General features: G+C 59.6%; 1 protein-coding gene across 7 annotated transcripts in view; it reads left to right on the top strand.

Moving 5' to 3' along the window:
- The window catches only part of LOC105464075 (ral guanine nucleotide dissociation stimulator), a 50690-nt gene that overhangs the window by 24398 nt on the left and 10917 nt on the right, over nt 1-15375 (top strand). For 4 of the 7 annotated variants that reach the window (XM_011711746.3, XM_011711743.3, XM_011711741.3 and 1 more), the window contains exons 2-5: nt 11350-11460; nt 13321-13514; nt 14083-14178; nt 14950-15143. In XM_011711746.3, coding sequence (XP_011710048.2) covers nt 11350-11460; nt 13321-13514; nt 14083-14178; nt 14950-15143 — 595 coding nt within the window. Of the gene's footprint in view, nt 1-2709; nt 2908-11349; nt 11461-13320; nt 13515-14082; nt 14179-14949; nt 15144-15375 lie in introns of those variants that run through there. The other 3 variants (XM_011711745.2, XM_011711744.2, XM_011711742.3) reach the window with 3 other exon arrangements.

Below are 15375 nucleotides of genomic sequence, written 5' to 3'. Positions count from 1 at the left end.
GCCACCACGCCCAGTCTCTTTGTCTGTCTCCAAGTATGTCTGTCTGTCTGTGTGTCCCTGTCTCTGTGTGTGTATGTATGTCTCTGTCCCTATGTCTCCGTGTGTGTGTCTCTGTATATGTGTGCGCCCGTGTCTGTCTCTGTGTGTCTGTGTCTGTCTCTGTGTGTGTGTGTGTCTCATGTACAGCCAGAGCAGTGATCAGGCTTCCCAGGAGTTGGGAGGGGAGTCCCAAAGGCAGGTGAACAAGGCAGGAAGAGGAACTTTGTAAAAACAGACACCAGCCAGAGGGACTGGCTAAGTAATGCCCTCCCCGACCCTGGCTCCTGTAGATGATATAGTCAGATGGGAAGGAGTCAGGCCAGCCGCGTTGGAGGGTTTAGTGTAATGAATTCTTCATTCTTCACCTTTCCAGCCTCCTTGGGGCCACCCCTCGCCCCAGCACCCAGGACCTTCAAGGCCAGAATAGTGGTGACTCTTCTGTGTCCTCATGAGTCACTTGTCCTTCTGGGCTATAAAACGGGTGGGCGCTTGTTCCCAGGCCCATCACTCAGCGAAGGAGATAAAGAGCAGAGGAGATAAAGTCAGTGGCAGGCAGCGTCTGGACTTTCAGTTTCTGGAGGCACTGGGAGCTTGGCCCCAGGAGAAAGGGATGGGAGGAGGAGCTTAGAGCCAGAGGGCAGTGTCTAGGTCACCTCTTTGTGGCCCTGTGGGAACCTCCTGCCTCTAAATGTGCCTCACCTACATTACCCTCCCCGGCCAAAGGGCTTGGAGGCTTCCTAAACAGCCTCTAGGGATCTCCATCCCAAATCATATCTACCCATCTTGCTTCTTAAAAAAAACAAAAACAGGCTGGGCGTGGTGCTCATGCCTGTAATCCCAGCTCTTTGGGATGCCAAGGAGAGCGCTTCACTTGAGGCCAGAAGTTCAAGACCAGCCTGGCCAACATGGCGAAACCCTGTCTGTATGAAAAATACAAAACTAGCTGTGCATGGTGGCGGGTGCCTGTAATCCCAGCTCCTCGAGAGGCTGAGGCAGGAGAATCACATGAACCCAAGAGGCGGAGACTGCAGTGAGCCGAGATCACACCACTGCACTCCAGCCTGAGTGACAGAGCGAGACTCTGTCTAAAAAACAAAATCAAAAACAGCATTTATCACATACAGCTGATTATTAAAATACTGATTTTAGAAATTAGAAATTCAGGGAAGTAAAATGAAAGCCAGTATAGCTTCTCTACCCAGCTGCAACTTACCACCATAATTTTTGTGAAGTAGGCCCTTCTAGTCGTGTGCACATGGGGGTCTGGTTCTGAAAGGATGACCTGCCACCTCACTCCAGTCACAGTGGAAGCGTTTTCCGTGGGTGTCTGAGGATTGGCACTTGGGAAGGGGGCAAGATGTGCTCGTGGAATGTGCTGTCTGGTCCCGCCCTCTCAGTTTACAGATGGAGAAACTGAGGCCCAATGGTACGGACCAGTGGGGAGGTTGGCATGGCCAGGGCTGCTGGCAGCGATTGCTGGCCTCCCTGAGGACTGAGGGCTGAGGCCGGGGGAGGCCCAGTGGTGGGTGAGGCACGAGGAAGGGTCCCATTCATTCATCCACTCTCCTGGCCCTGCTGTTAAGCCCCAGGTTGTCTTCCTTCCTCACTGGCTTCCAGAAAGAGTAGTTGAGGATCTCCCTGTCCCTGCTTCCCCTTCAGCCCCAGCAGCCCCACTCCACCCTGAGACCAGGGATGTCCAAGCGACAAGCAGCCCCAGCTAACAGGCCCCGCAGCCATGTGATCTGCCCAGCATTGTCACTCTTGATGCCTTCCTCTTCAGTTGCCTCTCAGCCCCAACCTTGGCGCCTCCCGCTCTCCCCCACCTCCCTGACTTCCCCTCCTCTGAGGGTGTCTGTAAGGCTGAAAGGGGATAGTATGGGGCTTTACCCCAAAAATGGTAGGGCCCCACTCTTTCCCCCACTGCACACACAGCCCCACACTCAGGATTTCCAATTGCACTGACATGGTCACTGAACACATAGTCAGCCTCTCCAAACTCCGCATGAGCCTGTAGTCAGGTGCAGGTGCTGAGTGCTTTATGTCCCTCACGTAATGTCATCCTCCCCGCAGTTGTTTGAGGAAGTCATTTTCACTACCCAGATTTTGCAGATGAAGAAACAGTGAGGTTCAGAGGGGTTAAGCAACTTGTGGAAGGCCACAGAGCTGGGGAGAGGCTTTGCTGGAATTCGGGGTTGGCGACACCAGGGCAGCTTCCCCACACATCATAAGCACGTACAGATTTCAGACCTACACAACCCACGCACTGCAGCAGCGTAACACGCAGACGGTGCCTAAGCGGGGTACCCAAGGCCCGACGACACACGTGACAACAGGCCTAGGGAGACCCAGCCAACGCGCGCCCCTCGACCTCCCCGGCCCCGCCCTCTTTGTTCAGACTCCGCCCCTCCAGGCTCCCGGGTCTGACCTCGGCGAGGGCGGGGCCGCGGGCGCGCGCACGCACGCACGCGTCCCTGGGCCTCTCCGGTCCCGCCCCTCCCTGGCCCCGCCCTCCTCACCCCTCCGGCTCCGCCCCCAGCCTGACATCAGCAGGGGCCGGGCCGCGGGCTCACAGCGGAGGCAAAGCCCAGTCGCGCGGGCTGCGCCGCCGCCCCCGCCGCGCGCCGGGCCGGCCCCGCGCCCGCGCTGCCCCGGGTCCCGCGGCCCGGCCCCTGCCGCGAGCCTTCCATGGTGCAGCGCATGTGGGCCGAGGCGGCCGGGCCTGTTGGCGGCGCCGAGCCGCTGTTTCCGGGCTCCCGGCGGAGCCGCAGCGTGTGGGACGCCGTGCGCCTGGAAGTGGGCGTCCCCGACAGCTGCCCGGTGGTGCTGCACAGCTTCACGCAGCTCGACCCCGACCTGCCGCGCCCGGAGGTGGGTGAGCTGGGGCGGTCGGGTGGGGGATGCGTCGGAGCCTCCCCACCCACGGCAGAGCTGGGCAGGCCGGGGCGAGCCCTGGACGGGGCCGGGCTATCCCAGCGGGCCGCCTCCCTCCTCCCTCCTCCGTAGGTGGGGGTCGGGGCCTTCTGCAGAAATCAGCCAGCAGGGTGGGCCAGGGGGCTGCCGCCCCGCCCCGTCCAACAGTAGGGACCACGGCTGGGATTTTGCCCCCCTCAATACCGTCCCAGGTCCTGCTGTCACCGAGTCCCCGCAACCCAGGTGGACCTTTTCCTGCGGCATTGTCACTGTTTACATCGGTGGCCTGTGCCTTATTTCACCCAGTTGCCCACCCAGGGCCTGCACCACGTCGTTAGCCTTTCCAATGCAGGTGTGGAACAAGTGGTCGGGAGGGCCGAATCCTAGAATCCTCAGAGGTGATGAGACCATAGGGGCCTTCCAGACAGACCCTACTTGGGGCAGATGTGGATCTGGTGACCAGGGACATCGGGGCTGCTCATAGCGGGGCGGGTTTGGGGGGAGGGTCGCCGAATGAGGCGGAGCAGCAGGCCTCCAACACGTGGGACCAGATGTCCTGGTGGTGAGCGGAGGAGGGTAGCCCAGGCCCAGAGCGGGCGAGACTTGTTTCTGCTTAACTGGAAAGAGTGCCAACACCCTGAATCTGTAAGGACTGGGTAGGATTCAGAGAAGGAAGTGGTGTACCTGTGATGGATGAATGGGAGGGTGACCAGGTGAGGGCTGGGGCTTGTTTCTCGTGTGCCCTGGGTCTCTGGGTGGTGCCATCTGCCTCCCACCTGACTGCACAGCTGGAGTGGAGAGGGCCTCTCTGTATTCACAGGGAGCATCTCCCTTCAGCCTCCGTCTTCCCACTGTTTGATCTCTTGATCGCACTGTGTGCAGGTCTTTGGTTTAATTCAGAGACGCCCCCCTCGCCCTGCTCTGCCTGGGCACAGGGCCTGCACAGAGGCCATCCCTGGATCAGGGGCTCAGGGCCCATCAGAGCTCTGGCCAGGTTGCAGCCTTCACAGTGAACCTCCTGAGTCCCCGTGCTGCATCGTGTCGCCTTGGTGCATCTCCAGTCCCTTCATGGCTTTAGACTGTGGCGTGTTGTGATTGCTGGCGATTGTTAGCCTGAGTCTCGTGCCTCTTGGTGTCCTGGTACCTAGACAGGGCCTGGATGAGACTTGTTTCTCCGCCCAGTGTTGGGAAGAGCTCTTGGTGGGGGAACACCCCACGCCTGAGAGACCCTTTCCTCCTGAGCTTGGCAGATGGCCGGACCAGACATGTTCCCTCAACCCTCATCTACCCAGGGCTCTGGTCCTCATTGGCGGCTGGAGAGGGACCCCTGGGAGGGTGGGGGTGGGAGTGGGAGGCTGACAGCAGCCCAGCGCTCATCTGGCTTTCATTACCTCTGGCAGCAGCTCGGCCTTTGTGTGCTGGGAGGGTCTGGCGGAGCGCTCACAGGGGCCGTGCAGGTTCGCTCTCTCCGTCCCTGAGGAACCAAGGGAGAGGCAGAGCTGAGCCCCACCCCTGCCTGGGGTCTTGCCTTCCCTCTCTGGCCCTGGCCCTCCTGGCCCAGCCTCAGCTCTGAGATCCAGCCTGTGGCTGCTATTTAAAAATCAAAGGGGAAACTTCTGGCTGGGTCAGGAAAACCAGGATCCTGGCAGGAGAGGAGGCCACTGCCGGAAACTGAACACAATGACCATTTACCAAGGGCCCAAGGGAGGGGGCGGGGAAGTCCCTGTCCCTCCTGCCAGCACCCCCTATCCTGGGGCTGGTTTCCTGGTGGCTATGTGGCCTGCCAGAGCTGACGCTGCGCACTTGGTCCCTGTCCTCTGGAAACCACCAGACAGTTTTTCTGCCTTCCCCCACACCCCTGTTTCCCTACCTAGCTTCCACCCGGTGCTTCCCTCTGGGCTGCCAGATGTTCTCACATCTGGGCTTCCGCTTATCTTCTCGGTTCTAAGGCAAGCCACCACCGACCCAGCTTGGCCTGCACAGTTCTTGCTTTCTGGAGGTGACCTGGTTGGTGCCCCCATCTCTGGACAGGCGGTTGTTTTGGCCTGGCAAAAAGTGCAGGTTGTGGGCCACCCCCTCACTTCATCTGCCTTAGACCAACCCTACAGACTAGGTGCCAACACCACCTTCTAGGAAGCTGGGGGGTCAGAGAAGGGAAGTCTGACCTAAACCCCCGTGCAGCCAACAAGGGCCACAGCCGGGATTTGAGCATGGGCTATGTTCTCTGTGGCACCTGCTGTGTGCAGGAGCCGTCAGGAATCAGAGAAGGCCCACGCAGCCCAGATGCCCCGAGCAGTAGGGAAGCTTATGGCTCAGAGGAAGGCAAAAGTGCTTTGGGCCACAGGACGCCGGGGAGAGCTACCCGGAGGAAGCAAGCCCAGAACTAGACCCCGCAGGTTTAAAATGACAGCTAATAGGAGCCAGCAGGTTTTGGGGAGGTTCTGAGCTAAGTAATTTGCATCACCTCCTTTTGGGGTCAAGACTGGTAAGAGCCCATTTGACAGATAAAGCCACGGAGGCAACAGAGGCTAATTAGATTGTGCAGAGTGACCAAGCTGGTCAGTGGCAGGGGCAGGATTCTGACCCAAGGCCTGAGGGCAGTTGTAGGTGGGCTGGAGTGGAGAGGGCCTCTCTGTATTCACAGGGAGCATCTCCCTTCAGCCTCCCACGTCTTCCCACTGTTTGATCTCTTGATCACACTGTGTGCAGGTCTTTGGTTTAATCGCCAGGGCTCATGAGCACTTTGACGCTGAAGACCCGAGCCAAGGAGCCTGTCCCTGTGTGGGTGTGTGTCCCTGCGTGCATGTGTGCAGACTGGTCTTCCAGGAGAGCTTCCTAGGTGACTCCGAAGGGGCAGCCCCCAGGACCCTCAGGTTCCCCTCTTGCTGTACTCCTCGGGAGGGTCCCCCAGGAGAAGAGAGCGACAAGGCTGGCTGGTCCTGGGTCTTTGTTTCTTCTCCAGGTGGGGGATGCTCAGGCATGCTGGCCTGTTTCCCAGGAAGCTCAGGAATGGCCCTGGGAGATATGAAGCTGCTTGTTGGCAGGGCTGGGGTCTGATTCTTAACCTGGAAGTTGGGCATTGGCAGGCCCTGTCTGCGTTGCCAGTGAGAAAAAGAGCGGGGAGATTCGTCCCCGGCCCTCTGCAGGCAGGCTCGGAAGGAGCCAGTGGAGCGGTTTCAGGAAGCTGCGCCCAGGCAGTCAAGGACTGGTTTCCAGGGGCTGCCGGTTGGCCACCCAGGTGACTCCCATGGCATGGTACCGCCATGCTGTGGCCACCCAGTCCCAGGGTTGGACTTCCAGCCTTGCAGGCCCAGAATCGCTGTGTTCACAGATACGCAGCACCAGCAGAGCAGTGGTCCCCATTTGATTGTCAAGGGGCAGACACTGAAGCCTGCAGCCTCATGCAGGACAAACTGAGCTTTGAGCAGACCCAGTTCTTCTAGTTCCGCACACCTTGCCTGCCCACGGGCCGGGGAGGCAGGGGGATGGCAGCCCAACGGTGGCTTGGCGGGCAGGGCAGGACACCTGCGTTGGAGGGTTTTGGCGTCTTCCTCCGTGGGGAAGCTTGCATGCTTTGGCAGCCTCCCCTGTAGTCATTCCTGGAGACTTTTATCCATCTCAACCGAGAGGCAGGGAGCCTGGGCTCTGGAGAGAAGAGAATTGTGCTGGGATGCCAGCTCAGTCCCCTGGCAGCTGTAGATGTGCTCCTGAGTCTCAGTTTCCTCATTGATAAAATGGACGTGATGCCAGCCCTCTTCTTAGGGTTGTGGTGAGCACCCTCGAGTGAAACAGGAGGTCTGAGGAGTGGCCAGCACAGCACTTGGCACAGTGGATAGGTGGCAGCTGCCACAATGAGGTTTTCTGATTAGGTGCCAGGGGAGTGGCCTGAGCCTTCCAAGTGCCCTGGGCTCCTGGGGTGCATCACCTGGCACCTTCAGCATGGCACTTCCCTAGCCTGGCGTCTTGCAGGCCTTTTGCCCAGGGCATGTCCACAAACCTCTCGAAGATGCAGGTGCTGGAAAGCTGACCCTGCCACACTCCCCTGCGAACTTGCTGTGTGACCTGAGAAAATCCCTCCTGTCTCTGGCCCCTCCTCCACATCTGTGCTACAAGGGGTTGGACTCTGCTCCAAGCTTGAGACTGTGGCAGAGGCAGCACCAGGCCTGGGTGGGTCCCAACAGGCCAGGGTTCAAATCCACATTCTGGCTGCCACTTCCTGGCTCCCGATCTGGGCGAGTTCCTACTAGGCTGTTTCCTTATCCATCAGGCAGGGTGTTAGGAGGATTAAACATGATGGGTGTCCAAAGGGCCTTGCACCCAGGAAGTGCCTGCACGTACTGGGCACCGTGGCTGGTTAAAGTTGGGGCTGGACCTTCAGCTGGCCCTGCCCTGCATTCCCTTGGGACCAGCCCACCTTCCTCCTCAGCTGCCCCTCCTGGGCCTGGCCCTGTGTTCGCCTGACTGTCAGGGGCTGGTTGTGGACAGCGACCCTGGATGCCCGAGGCTTGTGGCTGACCTGGAGGTCTGCACGGCACAGGCCTGCAGGGAGGGTTTCTGGAGAGATGGGCTGGCCTTTGGGGGACTCAGCACAGGCTGGTTCCCAGCCGCCACTTTCCGAGGCCAGGGAGCATCCTGGTGGGCAGGCACCTTGTGTCGTCCCAGTCTGAGGCCACTTCTGTGGGTTGCCGTGCCCAGGATCAGGAAGGAGTATGGCCCACCAACACCCAGGGCTGGCCTCCTGTCATCCTGGGGCCTTGTCCATGCCCTGGGGATCAGGGTTGGGTCCACCCACCCAGAGCTGGAGGGCAGGCCCGAGGGCAAGAGGGTCACGGACACACTGTCCTTGCATTCCACCTCCCTTGGTGGGGCTCGTGGTCTGAGCTCATGACTTGAGAAGTCCTGGGCTCTCACCTCAGCCAGCACACGCCCCACCAGCTCCCCTCCTCGGGCCTGGGTCCCCACCTCTGTAGGACGGAGAGGGTGCACAGCAGCATGGGCCCCGCACTGTCCTGGGAACCTGGGCTCTGTAGAGACTGAGCAGCCTTCTCTGATGCGTTTCGCGTTTGGCTTCTGTATTGGAGCGAAAAGCTCAAGTCAGAAAGCTGCTCCCACCCACTGGGTTTCAGGGTGACTCAGCCTCTCTTTACAGTGTCCCTCGGCTAGGTCCCCAAGCCTTAGGCAGGCCTCAGACAAGTTTCCCTCAGGTTTTTACCGCCCAGCGTCCATCGCCAGCCCCGTGGAGGATGTGGTATCAGGTGTCATCCGGTACCACACCGCCATCAGGTCCCAGTGCCAGTCACCAGAGGGCTCATGCTGGGAGGAGGCGCCGTTGGCCTGGGCGGGGAGATGGCAGGGCTAGGGCAGGCCTCGTGGGGCTCCTTAAGACCCTCACTATTCTACCCAGAGGGAATCTGGGTTTGGCCTGTGGCTTCCTCCCTCTGTCAGCCAGGGACATGGCATCCTGCTGGCCTGTCACTCTGAGAAGGCTGATCAGGTGACACACTCAACCAGACGCCACCAGGCCCTGTTTCCCCTCCTCATCTTCAGGGCTCCGGGCTGTGTCCCTGGGGACATTGGGGTGTGGGGGCCCCTACTCACCAGGGACCCCATGCCACCCTCACTCCACGGACCCAAATGTCAGAAGACCAGGCAGTGTGTTTACAGGCACAGCTGCCGACTGGGTCCCAGAGCCCAGGGACATCAGCACGCCTGCTGGGGGTGGGACAGGAGTGTCCCCTGAGTACACAGCCAAGCATGTGGTGTTCTTTTCTCCTAGCAGTGAGCTCATAGCGGCTGCCTGGGCGCCTGCCCTCGGGGGGAAGCATTTTCTCTGCATCAGCTGTCCACTAGGCTGTTTCTGCTCCTCCGCCTCTGAACTGCCAGCCCTGCCAGAGTGCCCTGGGGCCCAAGCGCTGCCCAGATGGGGTGTCCGCTAACAGAGTGAGCTAGGGTGGCTTGTGGGTGCTGGAACCCTACCTTTCTTGCTCCAGAGGGTCCCAGGGCAGCTGCCAGGGCTGTTGGCTTGCTTTCTCTGTCCTGTGAGGGGGGCTCAGCGCAAAGGGTAGAGGCCCTACTCTGCCACTTTGTTCCCAGACCCCAGGGCAGTTTGCTCTGGAGCCTGCACCCCCACCATCTGAGCAGGCGGTTTAAACGGCCCCTGTGCTCCACGTAGCTCTATGGTCGGTTCCCTGCCCGCTGCTGCTGTGACGGGAAGGGACCAGAGAAGACAGACTAGCTCCGCGAGGGCTAGAGCGTCTCCCTGACCGTGTGACAGGGTGGCAGCTCCCTCACCGCAAGCATGTGTGGCTCTCAGCATTGGGCCTGCATCCCTCCCCACCACCCGGCTGGCAGGAGAGGGCCCCCGGGGGGTGGGGGAAGGGTGCAGGGATCATATGACACCAAGCAGGGCTGGGCCAGCTGCTGGCCCGCCAGCTCACGGAGGAGCCACTATCTAGACCTGCTCAGGGATGGCTGAGGCCACCTGGCTTCAGCCCCTCCTGGAGATTGGCCTGCCTGGGGACACCTCTGTCCGGCAGGCACGGGTGGTGCTCAGCCAGGACCTGGGTGCTGTGCCGGGCTCCCCCAGGGTTCATGTTTAGTCCCCTGTGGCGGGCTTGTCCTGCATGAGACCTCAGAGCCATTGCCGGTGACTTGGGCACTCAGGATACTGTCTGCTTCGCAGCTGGTCCAGATGTGGCTAAAATCCCTAGGGGAGAGAGAGACTCCCAGCTGAGCCAACAGCCTTCACAGGAGGCAGTCTGGGACCCCTGAGGAGGCCAGGGTGGTTGGGGGCCCTGGGCAGTGTAACCGCTCATGCTTTTCTTTTCAAAGGAACGATCTTCTAGGCAGGGGACAGACGTGTGAGTCAGGAAAGGGGTTGAGCGTATGTCTCTGTTTTCCTGTCAGTGGAAGGGCCGGACCTCCCCTGGCGGGGCTGTCTGTGGGGTGTGGGTGTGAGTGTGCCTGTGGGTTCCCTGCTAACTTCCAAGAAATGGGGCTGGCTGGCTGTCCAGAGGCGGTGGCGGTCAGGAGCCCAGCATGGTGCCCACAGCTTTCCTGTTGTACAAAGCCCAGAGTGGGAGGGCGACCTCGGGTCAGAGGAAGTGGACTTCCAGGATGGCTCCTGGGCCTCCCAGGGCCGGGCCTCCGAGGGTGCGCAGGAGGCAGGAGGCTGGGGTCCCGTCCACAGCATGCTGGACAGTCTCCCTGACTCCTGCCGGGGTTGAGGGAAGGGCCTGAGTCAGCACTGTCCACCAGGCCTTCTCTGAGCTCCACTCCCACCTAGGTTGGGGCATTGACTGTGCGGTTAATGACCCTGGGCCAGGCCAGTACCTCCCAACTCCTTCCTAACCTCTGAGGTTGGTGTCCTTACGCCACCCCCAACCCCGGCTCCTCTACCTGCTGCAAGCTCATTCCATCCCTGGACAGAGCAAGTGGCAGAGGGCTGTGAGGCAGGGGGTAATTGTGGCTAAGTGACCTAGGCCAGCCTGCCAGGTGGGGGGAGTCTGTCTCCTAAGACAAGGGCCTTTCCTTACTGCCTGGAGCCAGAGGCCCCCTTCCTGTTCCAGCCCAGGCCTGTGGTTTAGGGCTCTGTGGAACCCCAGCGTCTGCCTGGATACTGGCACCGTCACCTCTCACGCCCGTCCCCTCATGTGATGACGGTCAGGGAACTGGGAAATCCCATTGCCCAAGCAGGCACGAGGGCATGAATGAGCAGAGGGGAAGGAAGTGGCTGGGATGTGGCCGCTGGGGGTGCCCCACACCTCCCCAGATCCGGGCTGCTGACACGCCAGAGCTGGGCCTGGAGGAGCTGCCCACTCCTGCTGGGTCAGCCAGGGCCCACCAGGCTGGGCAGAGGAGGGGTGAGTGTGAGGACGCCCATGGGCCTCTGGCCCTGGGGAGGTGAGGGAACTTTCTCTCAGGGCATAACCGCCTGGATGCAGTCAGCCGTGTCAGAGCCCTGGGATCCCCGCCTCACCGCTTACCCAAGGCAGCATGACCTTGGACCAGTTGTTCCTCTCTCAGCCTCCATTTACCCATCTGTGAAATGGCTGAATAACAGTCTCCACTATGGAGGGGGATGACTTGAGGGTGGGTCCGTCCTGGGCAGGAACAGGAGCCAGTTACTAGGGGATTGGAAGCCTGGTGAACCCATCATGACCGTGCCCCAGGTCGTGGCTAGCCAGGTTGGGGAAGTGGAGTGCCAGGACAGTGGCCCTCTGTGCCGATGTTAAACCCAGGCCGTAGAGCTGTGATCTCATTCCACCCCGGGCTATAGGTCTGTGCAGCCACCAGTCTGTGCCCTGTCTGGGGAACAGGTTGCACAGGTCCATCCCCTGCACAGTGGCCAGGCAGGCCCCTGATGTCCCCACGCCCGGCTACTGGGCGTTGTCTTCACAGAGCTCCACGCAGGAGATCGGTGAGGAGCTGATCAACGGAGTCATCTACTCCATCTCCCTGCGCAAGGTGCAGCTGCACCACGGAGCCAACAAGGGCCAGCGCTGGCTCGGGGTGAGTACGCTCTGGGTCTCCACTAGGAGGCGCAGCTGGGGATCCCTCCCAGGGCTTTGCTCCTTGAGGGCCCCACAGTTCTGATCCCAAAGGAAATGGCCCTCACTCCCTTCCCGACCCCCACTGTCCAGCCCAGGCTTGATCAGGTTTTCCGCAGCAAGTTTTCATGTTTGACCTCCCTTTTCCGGGTGTGCAGCCATCAGCCTTGCCATCCTCCATGCCTTCTCCCAGACGTGCACACTGTCTGGAGTAGGGGGGCTGTCTTCACCCAAGAAGAACAGGGTTTCAGGCTGTTAGGTCTCTGCAAATTGCCATCTCCCAGAACACATCCCTGGGGTTCCTCTAGGTTGAGAGCCGGTGCCTGACGCAGCTGCGTAATATTCCAAAAGGGAGGCTGGAGCCATTGCCGCAGTTCAGCTCCTCATGGCTGTGGGGCCACTTCAACAGTGCTGCAGGAGCCAGGCGCGGTGGCTCACGCCTGTAATCCCAGCATTTTGGGAGGCCGAGGCAGGAGGATCACCTAAGGTCAGGAGTTCGAGACCAGCCTGGCCCACCATGGTGAAACCCCATCTCTACTAAAAATACAAAAATTAGCCAGGCATGGTGGTATGCGCCTATAATCGCAGCTACTTGGGAGACTGAAACATGAGAATTGCTTGAGCCCAGGCGGCTGAGGTCGCAGTGAGCTGAGATCACGCCACTGCGCTCTAGCCTGGGTGACTGTCTCAAAACAAAACAAATCAGTGCCACAGGGAAGATGCCGTGTGTCCTAATGGACCAGTCCCTCCCAGCCCCTGGGTAAGCCTCTGTTTCCTCATCTCTAGAATGAGGATACGCTTTTTTTTTTTTTTGAGATAGAGTCTCATTCTGTCGCCCAGGCTGGAGTGCAGTGGTGCGATCTCAGTTCACTGCAAGCTCCTCCTCCCAGGTTCACGCCATTCTCCCGCCTCAGCCTCCCGAGTAGCTGGGACTACAGGCGCCCACCACCTCGCCTGGCTAATTTTTTGTATTTTTAGTAGAGACGGGGTTTCACCATGTTAGCCAGGATGGTCTCGATCTCCTGACCTCGTGATCCGCCCGTCTTAGCCTCCCAAAGTGCTGGGATTACAGGCGTGAGCCACTGCACCAGGCCTAGAATGGGGATGTTTTGTTAGAACTCTCAGGTGACGCTGTTCCCACAGGGCAGCTACCATTACTCAGTTAACAACTGACTGACCTGAAGGTGTTAATATTTAAATCATTCCCGTACCTCAAATTCTACTTTACATTTTTTTCAGTCTTTTAGAGAAAGGGTCTCACTCTGTCACCCAGGCAGTGGTATGATCATAGCTCACAGCAGCCTTGACCTCCTGGGCTCAAGCGATCCTCACCCCTCAGCTCCCCAGGTAGCTGGGACTACAGGCGTGCGCCACCATACCTGGCTAATTTTGTATTTTTTGTAGAGATGGGGTTTTGCCATGTTGCCCAGGCTGGTCTCAAACTCCTGGCCTCAAGTGATTTGCCCACCTCAGCCTCCAAAAATGCTGGGACGACAGGCATAAGCCACCATGTCGGGCCCTGGCTAATTTTTAAGTTTTGCAAACAATTTTTTGTAGAGATGGGATTTCACTTTGTTGCCCAGGCTGGTCTCGAACTCCTGGCTTCAAGCGATGCTCCCACCTTGGCCTCCCAAAGTGCTGGGATTACTGGTATGAGCCACCACACCTGGCCTGAAATTCTACTTTTAAAGCTGATAACCTTTTTCTGCTAGAGACATTCAGTCCTGCCTCCTGCCACAAGCCACTGAGGGCTCAGGGTTGCATTTGAGCTCCAGGGGATTCATGTGCTGCCACTCACTGTCCTTCCTCTGTCCCACCCCAGTATGAGAATGAGTCGGCCCTGAACCTTTATGAGACTTGCAAGGTGCGGACCGTGAAGGCTGGCACGCTGGAGAAGCTGGTGGAGCACCTGGTGCCCGCCTTCCAGGGCAGCGACCTCTCCTACGTCACCATCTTCCTGTGTACCTACAGAGCCTTCACCACCACCCAACAGGTCCTGGACCTGCTGTTTAAAAGGTGAGCACGCACCCTCCACTGCATGGGATGCACAGGGCCCCTCACCCCCGCCCGGCTGTGGGTCTTGGCAATGCTGGTTCACCTCTCTGAGCCTCGCTTTGCTTGTACGAAAGAAAAACTGGGTGCTAAGAGGACCTCATGGGGTTATCGTCAGGCCTGCGTGGGATGAGGGGTGGAACGTGCTCCTCCACCACGTGGCCCTAGGGAATGGGCTGCTGGACTGTGGTGCTTGTATTTACGATTTTCCTGTCCCCCATGGGGAAGCGCTCTGCCCCAAGCCTCACTCGTATGTGGCCTTGGACAAAGCAGTTTTCCCACTTGTCAAGGACATTCCAGATTGTACCCGGGGACTGGTAGAGGGGTCCGAGGGGCACTCAGATAGCTGGGAAGGAGCTGGTTGGGGCTCATTCATTGAACAAATGTATATGAAGCACCTACTGTGTGCTGGCCCTTTTCTAGGCATTTAATATAATTTGATGAAAAAAAGCAAAAAAAAAAAAAAAAAATCCCTGTCCTCCTGGGCCTCCGTTCTAGTCGGAGAGTCAGTAACACACGACGTCGTAAGCAGGTACGGTAGATGTGATGCCCTCACGGCCTCCTCTAGATACGGCTGCGTCCTCCCCTATTCCGACGAGGATGGCGGACCCCAGGACCAACTTAAAAAGTGAGTGAGCTTTCAGCCAAGAGGAAGGGACCCTGTCTCCAGCAAACAGTGGGAGAGTGCATGGGGCTGGGGCTGGAGCGAGATGGGCAGAACCGTGGCTCCCACACCTCTTGCGGTTCCTGCTGGAGGGCTGGGGTCTGGGGGCTTCGCCTGCAGGAAGAAATAAGACCAAGAGCTGGGGAGGGGTCCTGAGGTGGCTGGGGCTCAGAGCAGCCGCCGGCGGGAACCCATCCCACCATAGCCTCATCCTAGCTGGGCGTGGCTCAGTGTGCCCTGATCTAGGGGCCCAGGGCAGGAGGTGGGGTGAGCCTGTGCTCTCACATTGCCTCGCCCCTCAATGAGTGCTTAGTGGGCAGGCTACACTTCACTCTCTGGGAGAAGGGGATCAGTGGGAAGGTAAGACCCACAGTGGTCAGAGAGCCAGGCAGCTCACCAGCACCGAGCTACAAGTTGAGTCGCCAGGGACCTGGGATGCCAGGCAGGAGGACAGATCCCTCATGGAGTTTATGGTCCAGCAAGGAGAGGGGCTGGAGACATGCAGAGGCGTGGGCGGGACTTCCCTGGAGGAGGGGAGAGGTGTCGCTATTGACCAGGGGCCTCCTTGCTGCTTTGCCTGGACAGCCAAGGAGGCTGAGGCTTGGGCTGGGGTGGGTGGCCTCCGGATGGACAGGGGCCAGCACAGGAGCCCAGCCTGGCTCACGGAGCCATGGGAGGGCCATGGGGAAGGGGAGCCCAGACCTCTGACTCTGCTGCCCACCCACCTGTCCCCAGTGCCATCTCCTCCATCCTGGGCACCTGGCTGGACCAGTACTCGGAGGATTTCTGTCAACCCCCGGACTTTCCCTGCCTCAAGCAGCTGGTGGCCTATGTGCAGCTCAACATGCCAGGCTCAGACCTGGAGCGCCGTGCCCACCTTCTCCTGGCCCAGCTGGAGCACTCGGAACCCACTGAGGCAGAGCCTGAGGGTGAGGAGGACTGGGGTGGGTGCCAGAGGTTGAATGAGGTGGCGGCTCCAGGGTCTGGTGCTGGGCCAGGGGCACAGATGTCCTCAGACCACACAGGCAGGGACCACAGGTGGGAGGGCAGCCTGGTGCAGGTTTTGCGGGTTCGAGGGGAGCGGCTTCTCTGGAAGCCAGGGCTGTTCTCTGTCTTTGAAAAGGCACAGGAAGGGCTGGAACGTTTTTGAACTTTTCTTTT

The sequence above is a fragment of the Macaca nemestrina genome, chromosome 14, assembly GCF_043159975.1.
Source record: "Macaca nemestrina isolate mMacNem1 chromosome 14, mMacNem.hap1, whole genome shotgun sequence".
Classification (NCBI taxonomy): domain Eukaryota; kingdom Metazoa; phylum Chordata; class Mammalia; order Primates; family Cercopithecidae; genus Macaca; species Macaca nemestrina.
The sequence above is the reverse complement of the archived record's forward strand: the minus strand, read 5'-3'. Positions and strand labels throughout refer to the sequence as shown.